Source organism: Suricata suricatta, chromosome 14 (assembly GCF_006229205.1).
Source record: "Suricata suricatta isolate VVHF042 chromosome 14, meerkat_22Aug2017_6uvM2_HiC, whole genome shotgun sequence".
NCBI lineage: Eukaryota > Metazoa > Chordata > Mammalia > Carnivora > Herpestidae > Suricata > Suricata suricatta.
The window spans coordinates 76,767,312-76,786,927 of NC_043713.1; the positions used below are offsets into that span (position 1 = coordinate 76,767,312).

The 19,616-nt window shown below is 49.5% G+C and overlaps 2 protein-coding genes and 1 long non-coding RNA gene across 6 annotated transcripts in view; 1 reads left to right on the top strand and 2 right to left on the bottom strand.

Moving 5' to 3' along the window:
- Window positions 1–6,381, bottom strand: part of RNFT2 (ring finger protein, transmembrane 2) — a 62,526-nt gene extending 56,145 nt beyond the window's left edge. The window contains exons 1-3 of the mRNA XM_029922823.1: window positions 6,321–6,381; window positions 4,616–4,790; window positions 3,790–3,848 (exon numbers count right to left, since the gene is read on the bottom strand). Coding sequence (XP_029778683.1) covers window positions 3,790–3,848; window positions 4,616–4,639 — 83 coding nt within the window. The 5' untranslated portion in view covers window positions 4,640–4,790; window positions 6,321–6,381. The remainder of the gene's footprint in view (window positions 1–3,789; window positions 3,849–4,615; window positions 4,791–6,320) is intronic.
- Window positions 6,382–6,615: 234 nt separating this feature from the next.
- The window catches only part of C14H12orf49 (chromosome 14 C12orf49 homolog), a 30,354-nt gene continuing 17,353 nt past the window's right edge, over window positions 6,616–19,616 (top strand). Inside the window, exons 1-4 of one of the 4 annotated variants that reach the window (XM_029921660.1) lie at window positions 6,616–6,837; window positions 14,773–14,929; window positions 18,210–18,361; window positions 18,948–19,061. In XM_029921660.1, coding sequence (XP_029777520.1) covers window positions 6,724–6,837; window positions 14,773–14,929; window positions 18,210–18,361; window positions 18,948–19,061 — 537 coding nt within the window. In that variant the 5' untranslated portion in view covers window positions 6,616–6,723. Of the gene's footprint in view, window positions 6,902–14,772; window positions 14,930–18,209; window positions 18,362–18,947; window positions 19,062–19,616 lie in introns of all 4 variants that reach the window. The other 3 variants (XM_029921658.1, XM_029921659.1, XM_029921661.1) reach the window with 3 other exon arrangements.
- Window positions 16,426–18,218, bottom strand: LOC115277533. Its single transcript, XR_003902398.1, has 2 exons — window positions 18,145–18,218; window positions 16,426–17,001 (listed from the first exon to the last, which is right to left on the bottom strand). It is a non-coding gene; the product is annotated as an uncharacterized LOC115277533 (long non-coding RNA).

Sequence of the window (19,616 nt, forward strand, 5' to 3'; positions counted from 1 at the left end):
AAAGAAGACTCAACAGAGAAGCCCATGTTCAAACTCCAGCTCCATCCACCCTAAAGATCTTTTTTTCTTTTAATTGTTTATTTATGAGAGAGAGTGAGCGAGGGAGGGGGAGATAGAAGATCGTAACTAAGCGGGCTCTGTGCTGAGCAGAGAGCCCAACACGGGGCTTGAACTCACAAACCGTGAGATCATGACCTGAGCTGAAGTTAGAGGCTTAACCAACTGACCCCACCCAGGCGCCCCTCACCCTTCCTAGAGGTCTTACTAACCCCGCGCTCAGTTTCCCCACCTGAAAAATGGCGTAAACACCACTCATACATAGAGCTCCTGTGGGATCAAATTTAGAACATCCTTTTCAATGGACCCAGCACATAGTAGGTGCTCAACACCTGGGTGATTATCTGTAATCCCTATGGAAAGACCCCCAGGGCCAACTGCCCTCTCTACATCCAAAAAAAGCTTCCTGTATTAGAATGCAGCAAAGGATTCTGGGGCTCTTTCAGCACCATCACTGGAGGAGCAGAGAGCCCAGAAGAAATTCCCCTACAAGAATGGAGAGCCCCTCAACTGGGTACACTTTCCATGAACATGAAGCCTTGGAGTTCCGGATGTCACGTGTCTTGGGCTGGTCTTCTTCTCAAATGGGACCATGATATAGACGTTCAGTCTATACCACAGATTCAAGTGCAGCTGATTTGCTACGTGTGCATGTGTCGGGGGAAGGGCAAAGAGCCTCCCTCCCCTCCCCTCCCTTCTCTCACCCTGCAGTAGGGCCCCCAATGCACCTCCCAGACCCTTATGGTCCTTAAAATATACCTTGACCTTCGTGAATGTGAGAGCTGAGTCCCATTCATCCTCTGGACTCCACAGCCCAGGGCATACAGTAGGTACTTAGTAAATGTGTGTGAGCTATCACCCAGGCACATCACACTAGACTATATAATCTACTGCTCGGGAGACCAGGATGCATTTTAAAAAACACACGTATGATTACTTCCCACTAAAAGGGCTTCCCATTCTAAACTCCTTCCGGAAGGCTCAGATAAACACTATCTATAAATAGGGACTAATGTCGTTCCTCTTTTATGGATAAAGAAACACACTCAGAGAGACAAAACTGCCGGATGCCCCGGACTATCTGGCCCCAAATCCCAAAGTCGTCATGTGCCTTTTTCCCACTGCAGGGCCTTTGCGTAGACACCAGGATGTCTTCCCAACTGCAGCCCATTCCACCGAGGTAACCTGTGCTCTCCACCAGGTCTGAACTAAAATCTCCCTCGCTTGGTGGAGCCCTCCCTGCCTCCTAGACAGTAACAGTCTCCTTGCTTCTGATTCTCACGGCACCCGAACCCCCTGCATGGGATTCCCCCCAGATATCGTTTCCCTGCCTACCTGGCTCTCAACCCTAGCTGCAGGTTAGAATCGCACAAGGGAGCATCTGAAAAATACAGGCGCCTAAGACCCAGTGTTGACTAACTGAATCAAAACCTCTGGGGGTGGGCCCTGACATTGCTGGGTCAGGAGAGCCCTCCAGGTGATTCTAATGGTCACGCAGCACCAGGAATAGCACGGTAGACAGGGCCCTGCTCCAGAGGTCAAACATCATGACTGTTTGTTCCTATTGTCTCTCTCCACTTAGCACAATGCATCTGGCACACGGAGCACGCTCAGTAAATACTATTTGAAATAATGACTGAATGAACATACTAAAGGCTCTGAGAAGGCCTGCAACTAACTGCATTAAAAAAATTGATTTTGTTGAAATGTCATGTTTCTCAACCTTATTTGACCATCGAATTCTTTGACCTATCAATATCTTTTAAGGACACTTGTGAAATGCAGTAGGGGAAATGCTGGCCTGGAAAAATCTTAGGGTTACCTTCTCTGGCTTCCTAAACTTGACATGGGGGGAAAGTTATCATAAACCCATCACATGGCCCATCCCTGCTGGCTCCAAAAACCCAGGAGGTGTATGGTCCCATTCCCCTGGGCCCAGAATAACAATAAAAGCAATATTAATAACAACAACAACAGATACCATGGCTATGACCCTCAAGGGGCCATGAGCTTTTTCTGCACTTCATGAAACTAAGCTCAGAAAGCAGGAGTCCTGGCAGGTGTCCACACTGACCCACACAGGGGCCAAGCTCTCTCCCCCATCGGGCCCTAGAAAGCCTTCCTGGCCCCCTTGAGCTCACCAGCCCTGAGTTCACTGGGCTCAGGGGGCCTCCAGGACAATCAGGGAAGGCTCAACCCACTGAGGGGCTTTTTATAGTTGGCCTCCATCCCCTAGGCCTCTACCCGGTATCCAGCCGAGATTTTAGCCTAAATGGGAAAAGAATATTCCTTGGAGGACAGAGGCTGTGCTTCCAACTTAACCTCTTAAGGGCCAGAATGTGTGGAAGCCCAGGAGAAGTAGAGGTACCACATAGGAGGCAGTTGAATGTGCTGACTCAAAGCGTAGACTATGGGGGGCAATGGACCGGGGCCTGAATCTCAGCCTGCTGCTTCCTGGCTGTGTAGCTTCCGGTAATTTACTTCCTCTCTCTGAGCCTCAGTTTCCTATAAAATCATCCTGATCTCATCAGGCATTAATGTGAGGGTGGCATGGGGTAAGCGCACAATACACAGTGGCCATTATTTTTCTGCTGTGGTCTCTGCCCCCAAAGCCCTCATGTTCACTTGAGGGCAGACAGCAGTTCTGTCCTCAGAGGCTGGGACAGCTCCAAGAGGCACGCGTATGATACGCTGGATATCATTTTTATGCATCTTCATGCTCGGTCACTCATTCACAAACAACCCTGAGTTTTATTATCTAGATTTTGCGGATGGGGAAACTGAGGTTCGGGGTAAAGTCACTTGCCAAAGGCACCGGAGGTGGAAGATGGCCTGGCTGGGGTTTTGGCTGAGGGTCACCTGACGTAAGGCCAGTGCTCTACGCACTGGTAAATACTCTTTGGGATGCTGTAGTCAACCTTGGGGCTGCGGGGGACCCGGAACGGGAGGGGAAGGAGGAGACGATCATTTCCGAGTTCCTCCGAGGCATGTGCCCAGCACGGGGGAGGGCGTCACAACCTGGGGTCAGGTCTCCATGGTGCATATTCTCCTGGACTCGGCAGATAGTCATTTTAGCTCATGAGTGTTTTTAAATGTGTTTTCTTAGATTTTCTCCTCCTCTGTTTGGCATCTGTTAATCCGAGGGCCAAAGTAACAGCCAAAACTGTTTACATCCCCACCCACTCCCTAGGGTACATCGGGCACACCCAGCCAATATTTCCCCAGCCCTAAACCCCCCAGGGCCACAGGTACCAGAAAATTAGAGACCACCCCTACAGTCCAGAGCCCGGTGACAGTATTCAAGCTAGCCAATCCTAAACTGTCCCCCCCTCCCCTGCACAATGAAAGCTGTGGCCTATGATTACTCTTTGGCTCTTTCTGCCTCCTGACTGGTGCTTCCCCGTGTGGCTCCGCCTACTGAGGCACGCCCCTCCCTCTCAGGAATCTCCCAGTGGCATTAGCCTCCCCACGTTCTCACTTGATCACCTCTAGAAGTTAAAGCCTGGGAAACAAGTCACACGGGCTTTGGGAATGACCATCAAACCAACAGCAGCTGCGATGCATTGCGAACGAGGTGCCATCACTGGGCAAAGCAGTTTCCAACCGGATCTCCTTTGCTCACCTAACAAGTAACCCGAGAAGCAGGTGTTGCTCAGTCCATATCCGGAATTGCCCTTGATCACCTGCGCCCAGAGCCTCCGTTTGGAGCGAGGCCGGGAGACGTCTACCTACCTTTCAGGTGGGCCGTTATCCGTGTTGCTGCTGTGGCGTCTCTGCATTGTCCTTAAGACCTGAAAGTCAACACACGGCATGAGCCAGCCTCTCTCAACATTCCCATTGCTGGTCAGGTTGCCAAGGCAACTGTAAACAAGTACCACTCCTCTCTCACATCCCCAGAGCTCTCTGACATTCTGCAAGCCCTGTTTGCATCTCTTGGGCCTTTCAGCCTTCAATTTAACATCTGATCCCAGTGAGGAGCGTGTTATCACCCCATTTTGCAGTTGAGGATGTTGAGACCCAGGGGTGGAGGGAGCCATCACATGAGAGGAAGCAGTGGACCATGCAGCAAAGAGGTGCTGGATGACAGGAAGTAGGCAGCGGACTGGCAGTACAAGGCATGGCTTCTGGGGAGCCTGGTGGCTCAGGTGGTTAAGCATCTGACTTTGGCTCAGGTCATGATCTCATGGTTTGTGAGTCCAAGCCCCGCGTTGGGCTCTGTGCTGACAGCTCAGAGCCTGGAGCCTGTTTCAGATTCTGTGTCTCCCTCTCTCTGCCCCTCCCTCCCTCACACTCTGTCTCTCTCTCTCTCTCTCTCTCTCTCTCAAGAATAAAGTTAAAAAAAAAAAAGACATGGCTTCTGGACTGATGCTGCCACTAACTTGCTGTGTGACCATGGGGGCAATGAGTAACCTTTCTGTGGACTCGGATTCTCCACCTGTTAAATGGGGGATGGGGGAGGGAGTGCGGTGTGAAGTCGCTGAAACCCAAAGCTTCCTTCTACTCCCCCCAGTTTAATAAAGTGGTAACAAGGATGTGAATTCTCACGGAGACATGTCACCTGGTTCACGGCGAGGAGCCACATGGACTTCAGAACTCCATGTTGATGACGCCTGAGGTGAGCCTTCAGGGCTCCTGATTGGGACGTGACCGCTAGAGGCCAGAGAAAGCAAGCCTCTCCCTCCTCTTCCTCCGCAGAGGACGCACAGGTCACCAGAGCTCACCAGGGTCCAAACCTTGGATGGAACAGAACAGTTCAGGGACTAGTCCTCCAATGGCTTGGACCTGAGAATATCTTAGCTCTTAGCATATCTCGGTTAGCCTCTCACTGATGGCTCTTTAGGACTCCTGGGGACGTTATCTCAATGTATTTTGCCCCAGTGTCAAACTAGGAGTCCTGATTGGGGGACAAAGAAAATATGTTTTAGGCCCTCCAATGGCTTCCCACTGCAACCAGAACAAAATCCAAACTCTCTTTATGGCCTACAGGTCCGGCCTGATGCCGCCTCACCTGTTTCCAATCTCATTTCCCTCTACGCTTCCTTTACCCGCCATGAGCTGTTCTCAGATTTGCTGGCTTGTCCCTGCCTCAGGGCCTTTGTTTTTGCTGTTCTCATCCTCCAACGCTTTTCCTTCTGTCTAGTTCCTCAGGTCAAATGTGATCTTCTCCCCTCACCCTCCTGACCCACTATATGCGGCCCTGTTTCATCTTCTTCATAGAACTTACCATTTACTTACATGTTTGCCTATTTATCATCTGTCCTCCGTTAGAGTGTGAATTCCACAAAAGCAGGCACCCTATGTCTCATTCACCCCTGTACCTCAGCATCCAGAACACTGCCTAGCACAGAGTTGCATTCAACAAATAAATATTCAAATATTTATTCAACATTTATCTGTGGGTCTCACTTTTTTGTACACCCCCTTTTCCCTCTCTAGAGAAATAAAAGCCAAAGATTTTCCATGAATAGGTTTAGGCTTAAATATATATGTGTATATATATACACACACATCAGAGTTGGTTTTGCATGATTTCCTAATCTTGACCACCTTCTTCAAGGGGCAGCATTGGTGTTAACAGGGCCGCTGATTAGAGAGAGAATTAAGTGGCTAAACCTCTCTTTCAAAAAAATCACCTAAGAAGTGGATCAGTATCACCATCCAGACGTATGAAAAAAAGCTCATTATGTAAATACTTTGCAAGAACTTGCAATGTCTCCTCAATGCCCTCTCCCAATAATCCTCCCCATCACCTGCAAATCCTTGGGGGGAAAATACAGCTCCCAAAGTTTCCATCCACTAATTTAACACAGTCTCCAAAATCCCATGCGCAAGATTCTACTTTGAGGTGCTCGTTTTTTGAGGGGCTTCAGATTCTGTGTTGGAAGCAGGCCCTGCGTAATTATTCCTCTATTGAATTCCAGAACAAAATTCTGCACGTGGGATGCATCTGAATGATTGAACAAAACGTCTCTTAGCCCTCTCTTCCATTCATTGTTCTACATCCCTGTGAAGAATTACCCTGAGACTTTTCAATACATGCTTTGTTTTCATTTGCGCCCCCGGGCCGCTACGTGCACCGAAATGCACGCGAGAGCATCTCCTGCGTTACATGCACTGGAAGCAGGCAGGTGCACTTTGGGGAAAAAAGCCGCGAGCGTCTCTCATTTCTGCGACCAACGTTCAGCACAAAACGCCCTAGGACTACAAGGGCAGGAGGCTACACGAACCATCCCCAGAGAAAAAAAACCGCGTTCTCTTTTTACCTGCCCAGACAATTCTGCAATCACAGCGGCATCATTCACATCCTTCCAAGCCAATCACGCGCGCCGCCCGGGGGGCACGTGACTTCCGAGTGCTTCCGGCCCCTTGTTGGGTCTCTCTCAGGTGGCCTTAGCCCGGCGCTAAGACCGCGGCGCGGCTACTCATGCTGTGCGCAGGCGATTGCCCGCCCTCTTTTCGGGATTCAGCCAATAGGAGCCAGTTACTCCTCAGGGACCAATAGCGAGGACACGAGCTAGGCCGGCTGCCCAACCGAGCGGAGCGGAGGCGGGGCGTGGAGAGGAGTCACGTGGGGCGACGCGGGGTGGCTGCCGGGAGCTGGCTGCGCCAAATGCTGAAGGGCCGGCGCCCGCCGGGGTCTATGGGTCCGCCGGCTGCGTAGGGGCCATGCCGCCCGGGCTCCGGGCCTGCCCCGCTGTGCGCCCCGGCCGCCGCGCCCCGCGTCCGCGCCGGCATGGTGAACCTGGCGGCTATGGTGTGGCGCCGGCTCCTCCGGAAGAGGTGGGTGCTCGCCCTGGTCTTCGGGCTCTCGCTCGTCTACTTCCTCAGCAGCACCTTCAAGCAGGTCAGTGGCTGCCCGCCGACCTCCCACCTTTGCTCTCCCGGCCGCCTGGTTTCCCCCGGGGTTGGGGGGAACCGTCTCTGCAGCCGCGCTGCCTGTGTGTCCGAGGGTCTCTCGCGCTGGGACTGAGGACGGACGAAGGGACCTGCCGGTTTCGTTGGTCTCCGGGCGACACGGCGCTGGGGTACAGGGGGGACTCGAACCCAGGTGTGTGCGCCCTTACACTGGTATGGTGGTTACCCATACTGCCCTCGGCGTGCCTTCTACTGACGGGCACCAGGGCTTAGAGGGAGCGTGCATTTCTTGCTTCATCTCCTGGTAGCCCTGGGGGGGCGGTGCTGTCTCCACTTTGCAGCGGGGGAAACTGAGGCTCAGAGAGGCGGAGGTGGTGAGTACCCGAACTGCGAGGCCGAAGCTTGCGTTCCTGGCCTGCGTTTACTTTGAGGGTTCGGCGGTCCACCCGGGAGACTCAGCAGGACCCACGAGGTACCCTTCCGTGCGTAACTCGGTTGGATGGAATTTTCTTTCTACCACCGCATCCCGTTAGTTTTTCTTCCCACGCGAGAACTTCTGGGAGAAAAGGCAGGATGCTTCGGTGAGCAATGCAGCCAAAGCAATTGAAAGTTTGTTTAGTAGAAGTCCGGTTTGAGCGTTTGGGGTTCTAGAAGGGGTGCGCATACCTCAGAGTGTATCAGGGACAATCCGATCTATGGCATTTCTCTGATGTAGTTACTAATTAAAGCTCCCTGTTTGACTCCGGAGAGTCAAGTTCGTAAATCTGTGAACCAATAGAAAATGAACTGTGTGGTCACCCTGGTTAAATGGGATTAGTGGGAGGGCTGCCTAAAGCGAATGTGGAGACCTGTACCCCATCTCTTACCTTAGGCAAACAGACTGAGTGTTGTGAGCCTGTTGTATTATGTGTTGGTGACACGCATGAACTGAGTGCTTCAGGGACTTGTGTTTCCTGGGACCTCACAGAGACCTTCTCGTGGTCACGTGTTGTTCCTTCTCCGTCTGGTGGACCACTGAGTGCTGTAGTGATCTTGGACTCAGATCCCTGCCTTTCTCTCTCCGATCCACTGTTTAAATACCAGTGTATGCTCTTGACACCCCAATTTATGACTTTAGCCTAGACCTATCCAGAAACCCCCAATTCTTCTATCCACCTGCCTACTTGACATCTTGAATGTGTCGTAGGCTTCTCATCCTTGGCCGAAACAGAACTCCTGATTCTCCGCCACCGACACTTCCTCTCCAGTCTTCCCGGGCTCAGGAAGTGCATTACTCTTCACCAGGTAGTCAAAGCACAAATACTTCTCCCCCCCCTCCCCACTCCCCACATCTGAAATACTGCCTCTGCCTCCACAGTGTATCCTGATTCTGTTCCTTGCTCGTGACGGTCACTGGTGCCAACCTAGGTCAGGCTACCTTTGTCTCTTGTCTGGACTTCTGCAGTAGCTCACCAGCAGGTGTCTGCTTCCTTTCTTGTCTGACAGTCAGTTTCTCTACCCAGCAGTAGTAGAGTTGATAATCTGGGTTGGGGTGAGGGGAAAAATAAATCACAGCCGTCCCCTGGGTATAATTCTTTGGGTTTCTGTTGCACTCAGATAAAACTCCAGACTCCATTCCAGGATCAGTGCATCGTGAGTTGCTTTTGTTTTTTGGTTGGGTTGTTTTGTTTTGTTTTGTTTTTGTGTGTGTGTGTCACTTTAGGCCAGACTATTACTGTCTCAGGCCACATCAGGTGACACCATGTAAGTTAAGGATCCTTGCCCATGGATTCACTTTATTTTCTTTGTAGTAGGGATCACTGAACACTTCTTGTTCATTTACTTATCCGTCTTCCCTCTCTCTTTCTTCTAGAAGGTAATTTTCTTGAGAACAGGGCCCTTGTCTGTGTTGCTCGTGGAATCACACCCCTGAAAATATTGCCGGGCACGTCATGGGCATTAAGATACAGGTTGAACAAACGAGTGAGTCATGCATCTTTTTGATTGGGATGACTTTTCTTCCTTCTCACTAATTTTGCATGTCTTGACCCAGATGCTCTCTACTCTGTGACCTTCCCTACAACCATTCTTTGAGTCCTCCGGTGCGTCTTGTATATTATTTTTAAATTACAGGGTATATATATATTTTTTAATCTGTCATCTGTGACCATGATTGAATCGGAAGGGGATGATTGTGATTCTCCTAAAACTGTTGGCAAATTTCTGTGGGTCTGATTCCCCCCCTCCACCACGCTGCCCCAGGCTAAGGAACACTTTAGTGGTCACCTCTCTCAATCCCTGGCCATCAGCCCCTGGCAACCACTAGTCAACTTTCTGTCTCTGGATTCGCTGTGCCGGACGTTTCATGTGAATGGAATCATACAACATAAATTCTTCTGTGTCTGGCTTGTCTTTCAGTTCGAAGGCAGCGTTTTCAAGGTTTATCCACGTTGTAGCATGATCATTGGTACTTCATTTTTATGTGTGAGTAGTGTTGCATTCCAAGTACAACGGGATATTATTCACAGTCTAGGTATCTGTCTTATTTGGAAATACGTTCTCAGTTCTCTTAGGTACAGTCCTGGAGTGGACTTGACGGGCCACACGGTGACTCGGTGTTTACCTTCTTGAGGAACTGCCAGACTGTTTTTCCAAAGTGGCTGCACCACCTGCAATGCCCATTTAAGAAACTTCACTGTCGGGTTTGGCTGTGGTGCCAAAGATGATTATCTGTAACTATTTGAAACCGCCATTCAAATATCCCTCCCCTTTCCAGCCGTGAGGTAGATTCTCTTAATCTGCTTCAGCCCAAAGGACCTGTTGCCACAGACGGACCGCAGAGGGTGGGGTGAGCACCCAGGCGCCCTCCATGCAGCCAGACGTTAAAAGGATTTGCGGAAATGTGAAAGCATTTTCTCACCAAATCTCTTTTTTGTTTTGAAGAGTATTTTGTTCACAGACCAAAAACAAACAAAAACACCTGTTGACATGTTTTCATTGGTAATTTTAAATGAATAGTTTATTTAAAGTAATTTAAGAATTTATTTTTTAATTTCCAGTATAATAAATGTCAGTAGGCATGATCCTCATAAACCACCATATCAAGATTCTCCGTAGAGAGAATCTTGGGACCCACACCCGGAGCCCATTCTGGCTGATGCCACCTGACTTGCCCTTGAGTTTGCCCCGCTCTCTCTGCTGGCTGCGCAGCTCTGGCTGTCGCCCCCTTTCAGCTGAGCGGCCTGAGGCCAGTGTGCTTGGTTTGCCTCACGTTCCTCACCTGCGGAGCAGAGATTCGGTATAGAATCTATGCGGGGGGTGAGGGGAGGGGTGGGGTGTGTGTGTATGTTGGGACTGAATTGAGAAGAGGCCACGGAGAATTGTAAAGCTCAGTGTGGTCCCAGGCTCTGCCTCAGCGAGGCTCAACTCCTGACACAGACGCAGCTGCCGTCTGCCTAGAGAATTGCTGATTATCCTCTATTGCTTTGAATTCCTCTTTTCTTTGGTTTTCACGTTAATTAATGCATTGGGGGATAGTTCAAATTGTAGAGATGGGAGCGCGGGTGAAATTAATGACAATGGTGGGATGCCAATGGGGGAAAGGATTGGATGCCAAGTGACTTGGGTGCATTTAAACAATACTCAGTGAGCCCACTGTGCCCTAGGCGCTGTCTGCTAGGTGGAGAAGGTGGGGGTGCACGAGGGTGAGCCCGCTGTGCGCTAGGCGCTGTCTGCTAGGTGACGGAGGTGGGGGCGCACGAAGCAGACAAGGTCTTATTCTCCGAGGGCCTGTACTCTGCCAGGGAATAAAGGAGCAGAAATGGCAAATGACCAGAAACGTTTCAGATTTATGATCCAAAGGAAACAAAAAAACAAGATGTTGTGATAGAGCAACAAGGTGGACTCACCCACCCTGGGGGACATTTGAGCTGAGATGGAAGGGTCCTTAGAGGTCCGCTTAGTAAATAAATGTCCTAACGTTCAAGTGGAGCAGTTCCTGAAAGTCTCAGGGCTGTGTGCGTAGACTTTGAAAATAATTAACATCTTTCGCATTGAAGTAATTAAGTGTGTAAGTGCACTTCTGTAGGGTCATACATCATAAGAGAGTTGCTAATCTGTTTTTGTTTTGTTGGTCACTGGTTACCAAGATATGTATATTTTTCAAAAAGTTTGTGGAGCATTGCCCAAGGTAGAGGAGGAAAACAGTGACCTTTAATTTCATCAACTATAGGACATTTATCTCATTTAACCATTGATAACTCTGAAAAATAGGACAGTTATTGAAGTACTCCTTTTTAAGTCAGGCTAAGTAACATATATTAGTAATAAAAACACGGTAACTCCTTATAATTTATGAGGAAAGTTAAGATGTTATTTTGTTTTGCTTCTTTTTGTTCCTGCTCTTTTCTTTGTACCCTTGCGTACCCTGTGTGGCCGTCTGTTGTGGTTAATTGCACTGATTTCTGTGTGTACTTTATCGACTGCTCTGGGGACTCCTTGAGAATGGAGAGCCTGACTGCCTTTGTCTGTATATCCTTAATGCGTCGTAAGGACGTGTTCCCTTTGCGGGGGAAATACACACACGTACACACACACACACACACACACAAGTACGTGTACACATGTATAAAAATACAAGCCTAGAATTGAGACAATCTCGTAGGGTAGGTGAGTTTGGTAGGGGTTTAAAACCATGGAAGGAATCCCTTCAGTGCCCCTCATCCCACCCTTGGTGAGACTGGACCCTCAGAAAAATGAATGTTCATTCATTACATTTGCCCCTGTGTCTTACACTGTCTCTTGTACGGTTTTGTTTTGTTTTGTTTTTCTGAGTGTTCAGCTCTTACCCAGTCCTTTTGGCAAGGTCTTGAGTATTCATGTTTGAGAACAAGTTTAAGTACTGGAAGAATGGCCTTCCTGTTTACCAGGAGTGTAGTTATGTGGAAGAGGTCCTTCTGGGATGCACTTGGCTGTGAACACTTGTTTTCTTTCTGGACGAATAACAGGATAGTTTGAGAGTAATGTCAGGAGTACTTTTAACGTTGTTGTGAGATACAGTGTACTTTGACCAGCCACTTAGTAGTCCTTATGGCTGTTAATTTATGTAGGGCAGCATTGAAGGCTCAGGTTCGTTTGGACATAGCTTGACTATGCAGTTACTGATAAAGGTCCCAGCAGAGCAGAGGAATATAAAAGTAGAGGTAGTTAGGCCGTTTGCACCTAAGTGATTTGTCCCGTATTCCCCAGGCTTCTGCACTGAGCCCTTCTTGCACCAACCAGCGTGTACAGATGTTGTTTCTATATAGCCCATCCTGTTTCTGCCAGTGCCAGTTTTTGCCTCTAAGTGAAACAAAAGGGAGGGGCAGAATAGAAATTAAAGCCGGTAAGTGTAACTGTTTTACACTTAGTAAATTAAAGAACAAAGCCAGCGTTGGTACGGTGGTGGTAAGATTGTAAACACGGCTATGTAAATGCTGGTAACGGTACAAATGGTATACATAACTTTGGGGGGTGCTATTTGGCACTATAGCATTAACTGGTTTTGATAATTATTACGACAAGTTATTGAAGAGAATAAACAAGAACTTTTTACTGCAGCGCTACCTCAGATAACAAATGTTATTCTGTAGAAGATGTGTTTGCTAAATTATGGCCCATCAACATGATAGATTATTATATAGCCCTGGAAATGTTCTTACCGAGATAATGTAGGTACTTGAATGCCTTACCATCCAATTAGTGTCAAGAAGAGTTGAATGCAAAGCATCCTCATTTGTAGAATAAGCAGAAGGGTCAAAGGCTAGAAGTTAATCTATAAAAATTGATAAAGCTTTTTAAGCAATGGGATTGTGGGCAATTTTTGTCTTTAATGTTGGCAGTCACGCTTTTTTAAAATAAAATTTTTATGTTGGAGCAATTACAGATTTAAAGAAAAGTTTCAAGTATAATACAGAGATCATGTAGATCCTTCAGTGTCTTCTCTTATTAATAATACTTGTGCTTTTATCATTTTATTTTAGCAGGAAAATACCGTGAAGATGACAAAAGGTGTTACCCATCACCTCTGTCCCTTCCATGTAAATAGTCTGTAGCGTATCTTTCCATACTTTTATCTCAGCCCTTATAAACTTGTATGTGTATGTTGTAATTGTTATAGTGTGTGATCATGTGCACATTCTTTTGTAACTTGCTGGTTTCACTTAATATATTGTGGGCATCCAGTGGTGCACACACCCTCTGTATTAAAATCAGCTGGGTGATTTAACAATACTGATTCCCAGGTCCTGTTCACAAGAGATTTTTACTCAGTCTGAAGTTGGGTTCAGGAACCAGAATTTGTTTTAAAGTCCCTGCATAACTTATGTGCTAGTTCAGATTTAAGAATGTACTCTAGGTAAATACATATCATTCACATCTGAGTTTTTGTAATGGCCAGAGCTGTACCAGTGTTTTCAGTCATTCTCTGTTGGGTTTCTAGGTTTTTCTTGCCATGTAAACCGTGCTGTAGTAGACATCCTGGTGCATCCTTACACAGTGGTACTTTTATAGGAAAAGCTCCAAAATGTGCTTGCTGTGCCAAAGAAGTGGATGCGTATGATTTAAAAAATTTTTTTAACATTTATTTGGTTTTGAGGGAGAAAGAGTGCGTGCTTGCTCAAGTTGGGGAGGGGCAGAGAGAGAGGGAGACACAGAACACGAAGCAGGCTCCAGCAAGCTGTTGGCACAGAGTCCGACGCGGGGCTGGAACTCTGAAGCTGTGAGAGCATGATCTGAGCCAAAGTTAGATGCTTAATCTCCTGAGCCGCCCAGGTGCCCCTGGGGATATGTATATTTTAAATATTAATAGCTTTTTCCAGATTGCTTTCTTAAAGAAATCTCAGTAACTATAACTGTCTGTTCCGTTGTTTTAAAGTATATATCCTTTGGCATCAAACTTTCAAGGATAGTCCCTTTTGCTGGTGATAGGTGACAGACCATTCTTAATGGTAAAAGCCACAGAATTTTATTAAAAAGGTAGAATGTTTAAAGTATATAAAAAGCCTTTGGGAAGGAGTCTTGTGCAGTTGTTTCCCAGCAGCAGGTTAAGGGGTTCAGAAGATGGTCGTCTCGCGTCTGTAACAGTGTAGGAAAAGCGGCTCTGGAAGCTCGGCCGCGGGCTGGAGGCTGGAGGACGAGGCGCAGGGCTGCCTCTAGAGCGGCGTGTCCCTTAGCACGTGTAGTACGCGGCTGGCTGGCAAGGGCGCCTGCTGTAAAGAGGGCATGTTGTAAGGGCTGCGTACTCTCTGCCTTTTCGTAGGGGAATTTGCAAGTTGACATGCTTCTTCTTGCCCCTAAACCAACCTCCCAGTTCCGTGTGCCCCGAGTTTACCACTCAAGTACTCATAACGGAAATGACCTTGTGCCCCAGATGAACCCAGGTATTGTCTGAAGTGACCGTTGCAAAATCTTGTGACGTTTCCTCTTCTATTTTGAAAGTGTGTTCAGGTTTTACATTTTATTCCACGCTGTGTGTGTGTTTTGATATAAAGATACATTAAATGATTTGCTATTGGAAAAATGAAGTTTAAAAGTTTTTCCCTCCAAAGTTTTGCACGGAATTAACACTTTCCTACGTGTTTATAATGTGCATGTAATCCAGGGGCCATTATGTACTTAGGCCAATTTTGAAGCATAGCCTTATTTTATTTATTTTCCTACAGGCTTACTTTGCTTTGTATATTATGACTTCAGCTCAGATGTTGCTTATGTGGGGGGTAGGGGTGACGATTCCTATTGTGTGAGCTTTTTTCTATTGTTTCTGCCCTGTTACTATAGTTTGTATGAAGAGTTGGCAGAATGCAAGAAACGGTACGTTAACCTTTCTGTTTGTGGTCTGTGTAGGAGGAGAGGGCGGTGAGAGATCGGAATCTCCTCCAGGTTCAAGACCACGAGCAGCCCATTCCGTGGAAAGTGCAGTTTCACCTGGGCAACAGCAGCCGGCCTGGCAACCAGTGCCGGAACTCCATTCAAGGGAAGCACCTCATCACGGACGAGCTAGGTAGGCCTGGCTCCCGTCCTCTCCGCGGCTGTGAGTCTCTCGCTGGGGTTTTATACGGAGCCTCGTCCCTTCCTGCGAGTTTGCAGCATTCCTCACATCCCTGTGCCTCGTACCTGACTCATCATTCACCATCTCCCTCACTGTTGGGGAGGTTCGGTCCTGCGAATTGTCTCCGAAGCACCTGGTGCCTGTGACAGCCCCCCGGCTGCTTCCTGCCGGTCCGTCCTGGCCCCAGGGCGCTCACATTTCCCCAGTGTTGCCTTCTCCTCTGAGTGGTGAACTCTGCACGGTAACCAGTGTTCCTCCTTGGTGACCTGCGTACTCTCCACGCGGTCTGGCACTTAGGAAGTGGGCTGGTTGACTGGCTGGGTGTCTCACATGAGTTACTCTTACAGTGAAAATGGCAGCCTGTCCGGGGTCTTCTCCCCCAGTTTTCTTGCCTCCTCTAGTCTGTAAGAAGGGTGATTCCTGTGCTGTTGGGGTGGCTGGATTGGACATCCGCCCAAGGTTTCCCCACGCGAGGGCCGGCCCCATCTTCCCCCAGAGGACCTCTCATGGTGCAGGGCCTGCGTTGACTGAGCTCTTAACTGTGTGGTGGGCACAGTCCTGTGAGGGGTAGGCATTGCTGTGCCCCTTTACAGGTGGAGACACAGGCACCAAGGGCTAGGGAACTTGCCTACGAGGGCGAGGACCCTTCTGTAAACCATGATCAGGGTACCATTATCACACCACAAAAGTAACACTTTTCCATAACGTCCACTATCCACAGCCAGTTGTTCAGAGTTCCCTGCTGGTTTTACAGATTTTTTTTCTTTTCTTCAATTGGTGGTTTGGAGATCATGTGGTTGGTCTGTTTGCAAGAGTAACTTTGGCTCTGTTTCAAAGAACCTGAGCCCAAGTGGGTTGTGACTGTGGCAGTGCCGAAATCCACCTGGGCGGCCTGGAATCAGAAGGCTCCGCTGCGCACCCTGACCGGCCGGAATGCAGACGCTCGGTCCGTAAGCGACAAGAGCCGTGCGTTCTCAGCGAAACTAAAAATAAATAAAACTTTTCCCAAAAGGTCTCAAATGCATCAGACCAGGTGAGATGACTTGGGATTGAAGGCAGGGACCAGAGGAAGACCACCCACCTAAGCGGGGAGCTGCCGGGTCTGCGCGCACGTGCGCTGACGCCAGGACCGGCCTCCGCCTTCACGGCCACGCCGAGAGGGCAGGTATTGCTGCGGTGGCCTCTCTTCATGTGTCGTTTCGTAAACCCTTTTGGCAGCAGGCGATACAGCCAGTCAGCAGGCGGACCCTGGGCCGGGACTGAACGTACAGTCCGGTCCTTTTTCTCTTAGAGACTGGCTGGTTTGACGCGAGTGAGAACACATGACGTCTTACCGCCCTGGGCCTGCCCGTTAACATTAGGTCACGAGTGACTGTCGTTATTCGTTGTAGCTAACAAACAAATAGTTTTCCTCTGATTAATTCATGTGAGACAGACTCTCAGAGGTCTTAAGTAAAAAGCTCCAAGAATCAATAAAAATCCAGGAGCCATAGTTTTTATTGTACCTTCTTGACTGTGAGAAGCAATGAGCAGTTACAAAGCAGACGTGGAGGAATGTATGCCTTCCGGCAAGCAGGAGCCACCGCAGATGCTTCCCGGGTAGCAGTGATGATGTGACAACTACTTAGAACGCAGGCTTTCCCAGGGTTAGGAGCTCATTCCGCGGTCCCAGCAACACGCCCTGAAGTTGTGGTCTTACCGGACTCCTTGCTGGGAACGACATTTGCAGGAATAGATTATGATGCAGAGAAATCTTGAGCTTCATGTCACGTCAGGAGGTCTTGCGGTCTCCAGGCGGAGGCCCGGCGGCCAGCACTGGGGCACCAGAGGTGCCTGGTGGGGCTGACGCAGTCCGGGACAGAGAAAAGGACAGGGAGATAGTTCTCACAAGTGGAGTTTAGGCTACGTTATATCCAACTCTTCCAGACATGGAGGTGATGTGGTTGCAGTGTAGTTATCATTTGGGGCAGGATTTTGCCAAACATGCTGGCCTGTTTGGACTTTTGTTTGCTTGTTTATAATCCCTGTGAAGAAAATGAGTAAGAATAGTTAAGAATCCTGGAAATATTTACTCTAGCATTCGAGTCATCTTTTATTTTGGAAGACAGAATGGCATAGTTATAAAACAACAAAAGTTCCCAGTTCTTAGGTAACTGGGGTCTTCCCAGTTTTCCAGGTATTAAGTGAGGGCCCGCAGAGTCTCTCCCGTTGTTATTTCACTGGTGCCTTCTGCCGCTGCACAGACTTTGTTTTCCAGAGTAGTATCTGAAAACAACCTTCTACTGCACCGAGTCATTCCCTGAGGATTAAGAAGCTGGGGCCTTTGGAATGGAATGATGCTGGCGACAGCTGCTCCGCACCTGCGGGCACCTGCGGGCCTGTGCGCACGCCTGGGAGTTTCCCAAGGGCCATGTGGTGTCCCTCATGCATTTACTCTTACATTTTTCTGTCCTGCTCCCAGAACGTTGCAGAGAAATGCCTGTTTAGCAGCTCTCAACAATAAACAGTTTTTTCAAGGAGATTCTTTCCTGCAGGTGGATGGAGTATGGGTAGGACCGGGTTGGAGGGAGTGTGTACAGATGACGGGATTTATGAGGAGCGGAGGGAATTAGGATTTTTCTCCTTTGGGCGGTAGAGAAGCTGCATTCCCTGGTGCTGAGGGGTAGTTGAATCCTTGACCTGTATACTTACAAACAGCCTAAATCAATTTATGAAGATTAGGTAGGACTACTTTTTAAAAAATCTTCCAAACGACTAAGTAAATAAATGCCAGCCATTTAAAGAGTGGGCGGTTGGTTGGTACTTTTTAATCCAGACGGCTCTGACTTTCAGAAATTAATGCCTTGGCTATTTCTATTTTCTTTCTTTCTTTTTTCTTTTCTTTTCAAAAAACAGTGCCATTTTTCTTCAGTTGCAGGTGAAGGAGTGTCATACGTTGGTTAGGTGGGACTTGACGCGGTGATTAAATCAAACACGTGGCAGCAGACCGAAAGGCCACCGTAGGAGGGTTAGCACACATGGCCTGCCTCCGGCGCGGGAGCCCGTGCCGCCTGTAAACAGCCACACGCAGAAAACGCTGCTCCCCTTGTGTCTGATCCGGGCCCTTTGGTGCTTGGGGTGCAGCGCCCCACATTCCGTCTCCATGTTCTCTGTGTCTGCGTGCTCACCCTGGCTGGGGCACTGCCCGGTGGGCGGACCGCCGCTGCGTGCTCACGGGGCCTCTGACTTGCAGGGTACATCTGTGAGAGGAAGGACGTGCTGGTGAATGGCTGCTGCAACGTCAACGTCCCCGGCACGAAGCAGTTCCGCTGCGACGGCTGCCTGCCCAGCGGCTGCTGCAGCGCCTACGAGTACTGCGTGTCCTGCTGCCTGCAGCCCAGCCAGGTACGCGGGGCCGCCCGACGCTGCCCGAAGACCGCGCTGAGGGGCGTCTGGGGGCCCGTCGGTGAAGCGTCCGACTGTTGGTTTCAGCTGAGGTCGTGATCTCACGGGTCGTGGGAAGGAACCCGCGTCGGGCTCTGGGCTGACCGTGCGGAGCCTGCCTGGGATTCTCTCTCCCCCTCTCCCTTCCCGGCTCCTGCTTGCACGCACGTGTCCTCCCTCCCTCCCTCCTCCCTCCCTCCCTCTCTCCCTCTCTCTCTCTCTCTCTCTCTCTCTCTCTCTCCCCCCCCCCCTCTCTCTCTCTCTCAAATAAACATTAACAGAACAAAAAGAACTATAGAGGGAACTTCGTAGATGTCAGAGATTGCTGCCATGAAGAGTGGTTGACAGTCCCCAGTTGCTTCTGCGGGCCAGGCCTGCGGGTTGCTCAGCAGACACCTGGCAGAGAGGGTGTCAGGCTTGGGTTCGTTTGAGCCTGCTCTCCCCCTCTCCCCACATCAGCAGTCTCTTCATTTAGGAGAAATAGCCAAGGTTACCTCGTGCTGCTGAGTCTGGAATTTATTACAGGTGCTAACTTCTGTTTCCATAGCAACTTCTCCTGGAGCGCTTCCTCAACCGGGCAGCCATGGCATTCCAGAACCTCTTCATGGCCGTCGAAGACCACTTTGAGCTGTGTTTGGCCAAGTGCAGAACCTCATCCCAGGTCAGCAGTGGTGATGCCTCCAGCTGGGGGGCGGGCGGGTGGGAGTCCGGGCTCAGAAGAAAACTTGCAGCTCCGCGCTGGAGGCCTCTTGCTGGAGTGGAAGCGGAGAAGAGATTGAATCGAGGCAGAGTCTTGCTCTCTTTGGTGGAATGATAGTATTTAGAGTGTCAGCATGAGGTTGTGCCCATTAGGGAAGTAGAAGGAGCACAGTAAATCAGCTTGCCTCTCCCCTGTCCGATGGGCATGTCTGCACTGCAAGCAGCTGCTTAAAATTATGTTTGTGTGGGCGGAGCCTCGCTGTCCGGCTCCTGAGCGCAGCTCTCTCCTCCCGTCTGGGACTGACATGAGACCAGGCTTCCCGGCAACCACCTGTTCAGAGCAAGTAGTAATGTGTTCTGGGACAGAGTCGTGGTTTATTCAGGATTCATGGGGGTGAGGCACAGATACATCTGTGGGTGCCGAGCTCAGTGCTCACCAGTGTGCGGTCAGTAGTCACTTGGCTCCCGGTCGCCCAGCACTGCACCCGCAGCCACGCGTGTCTGCACGCCTGGGCCC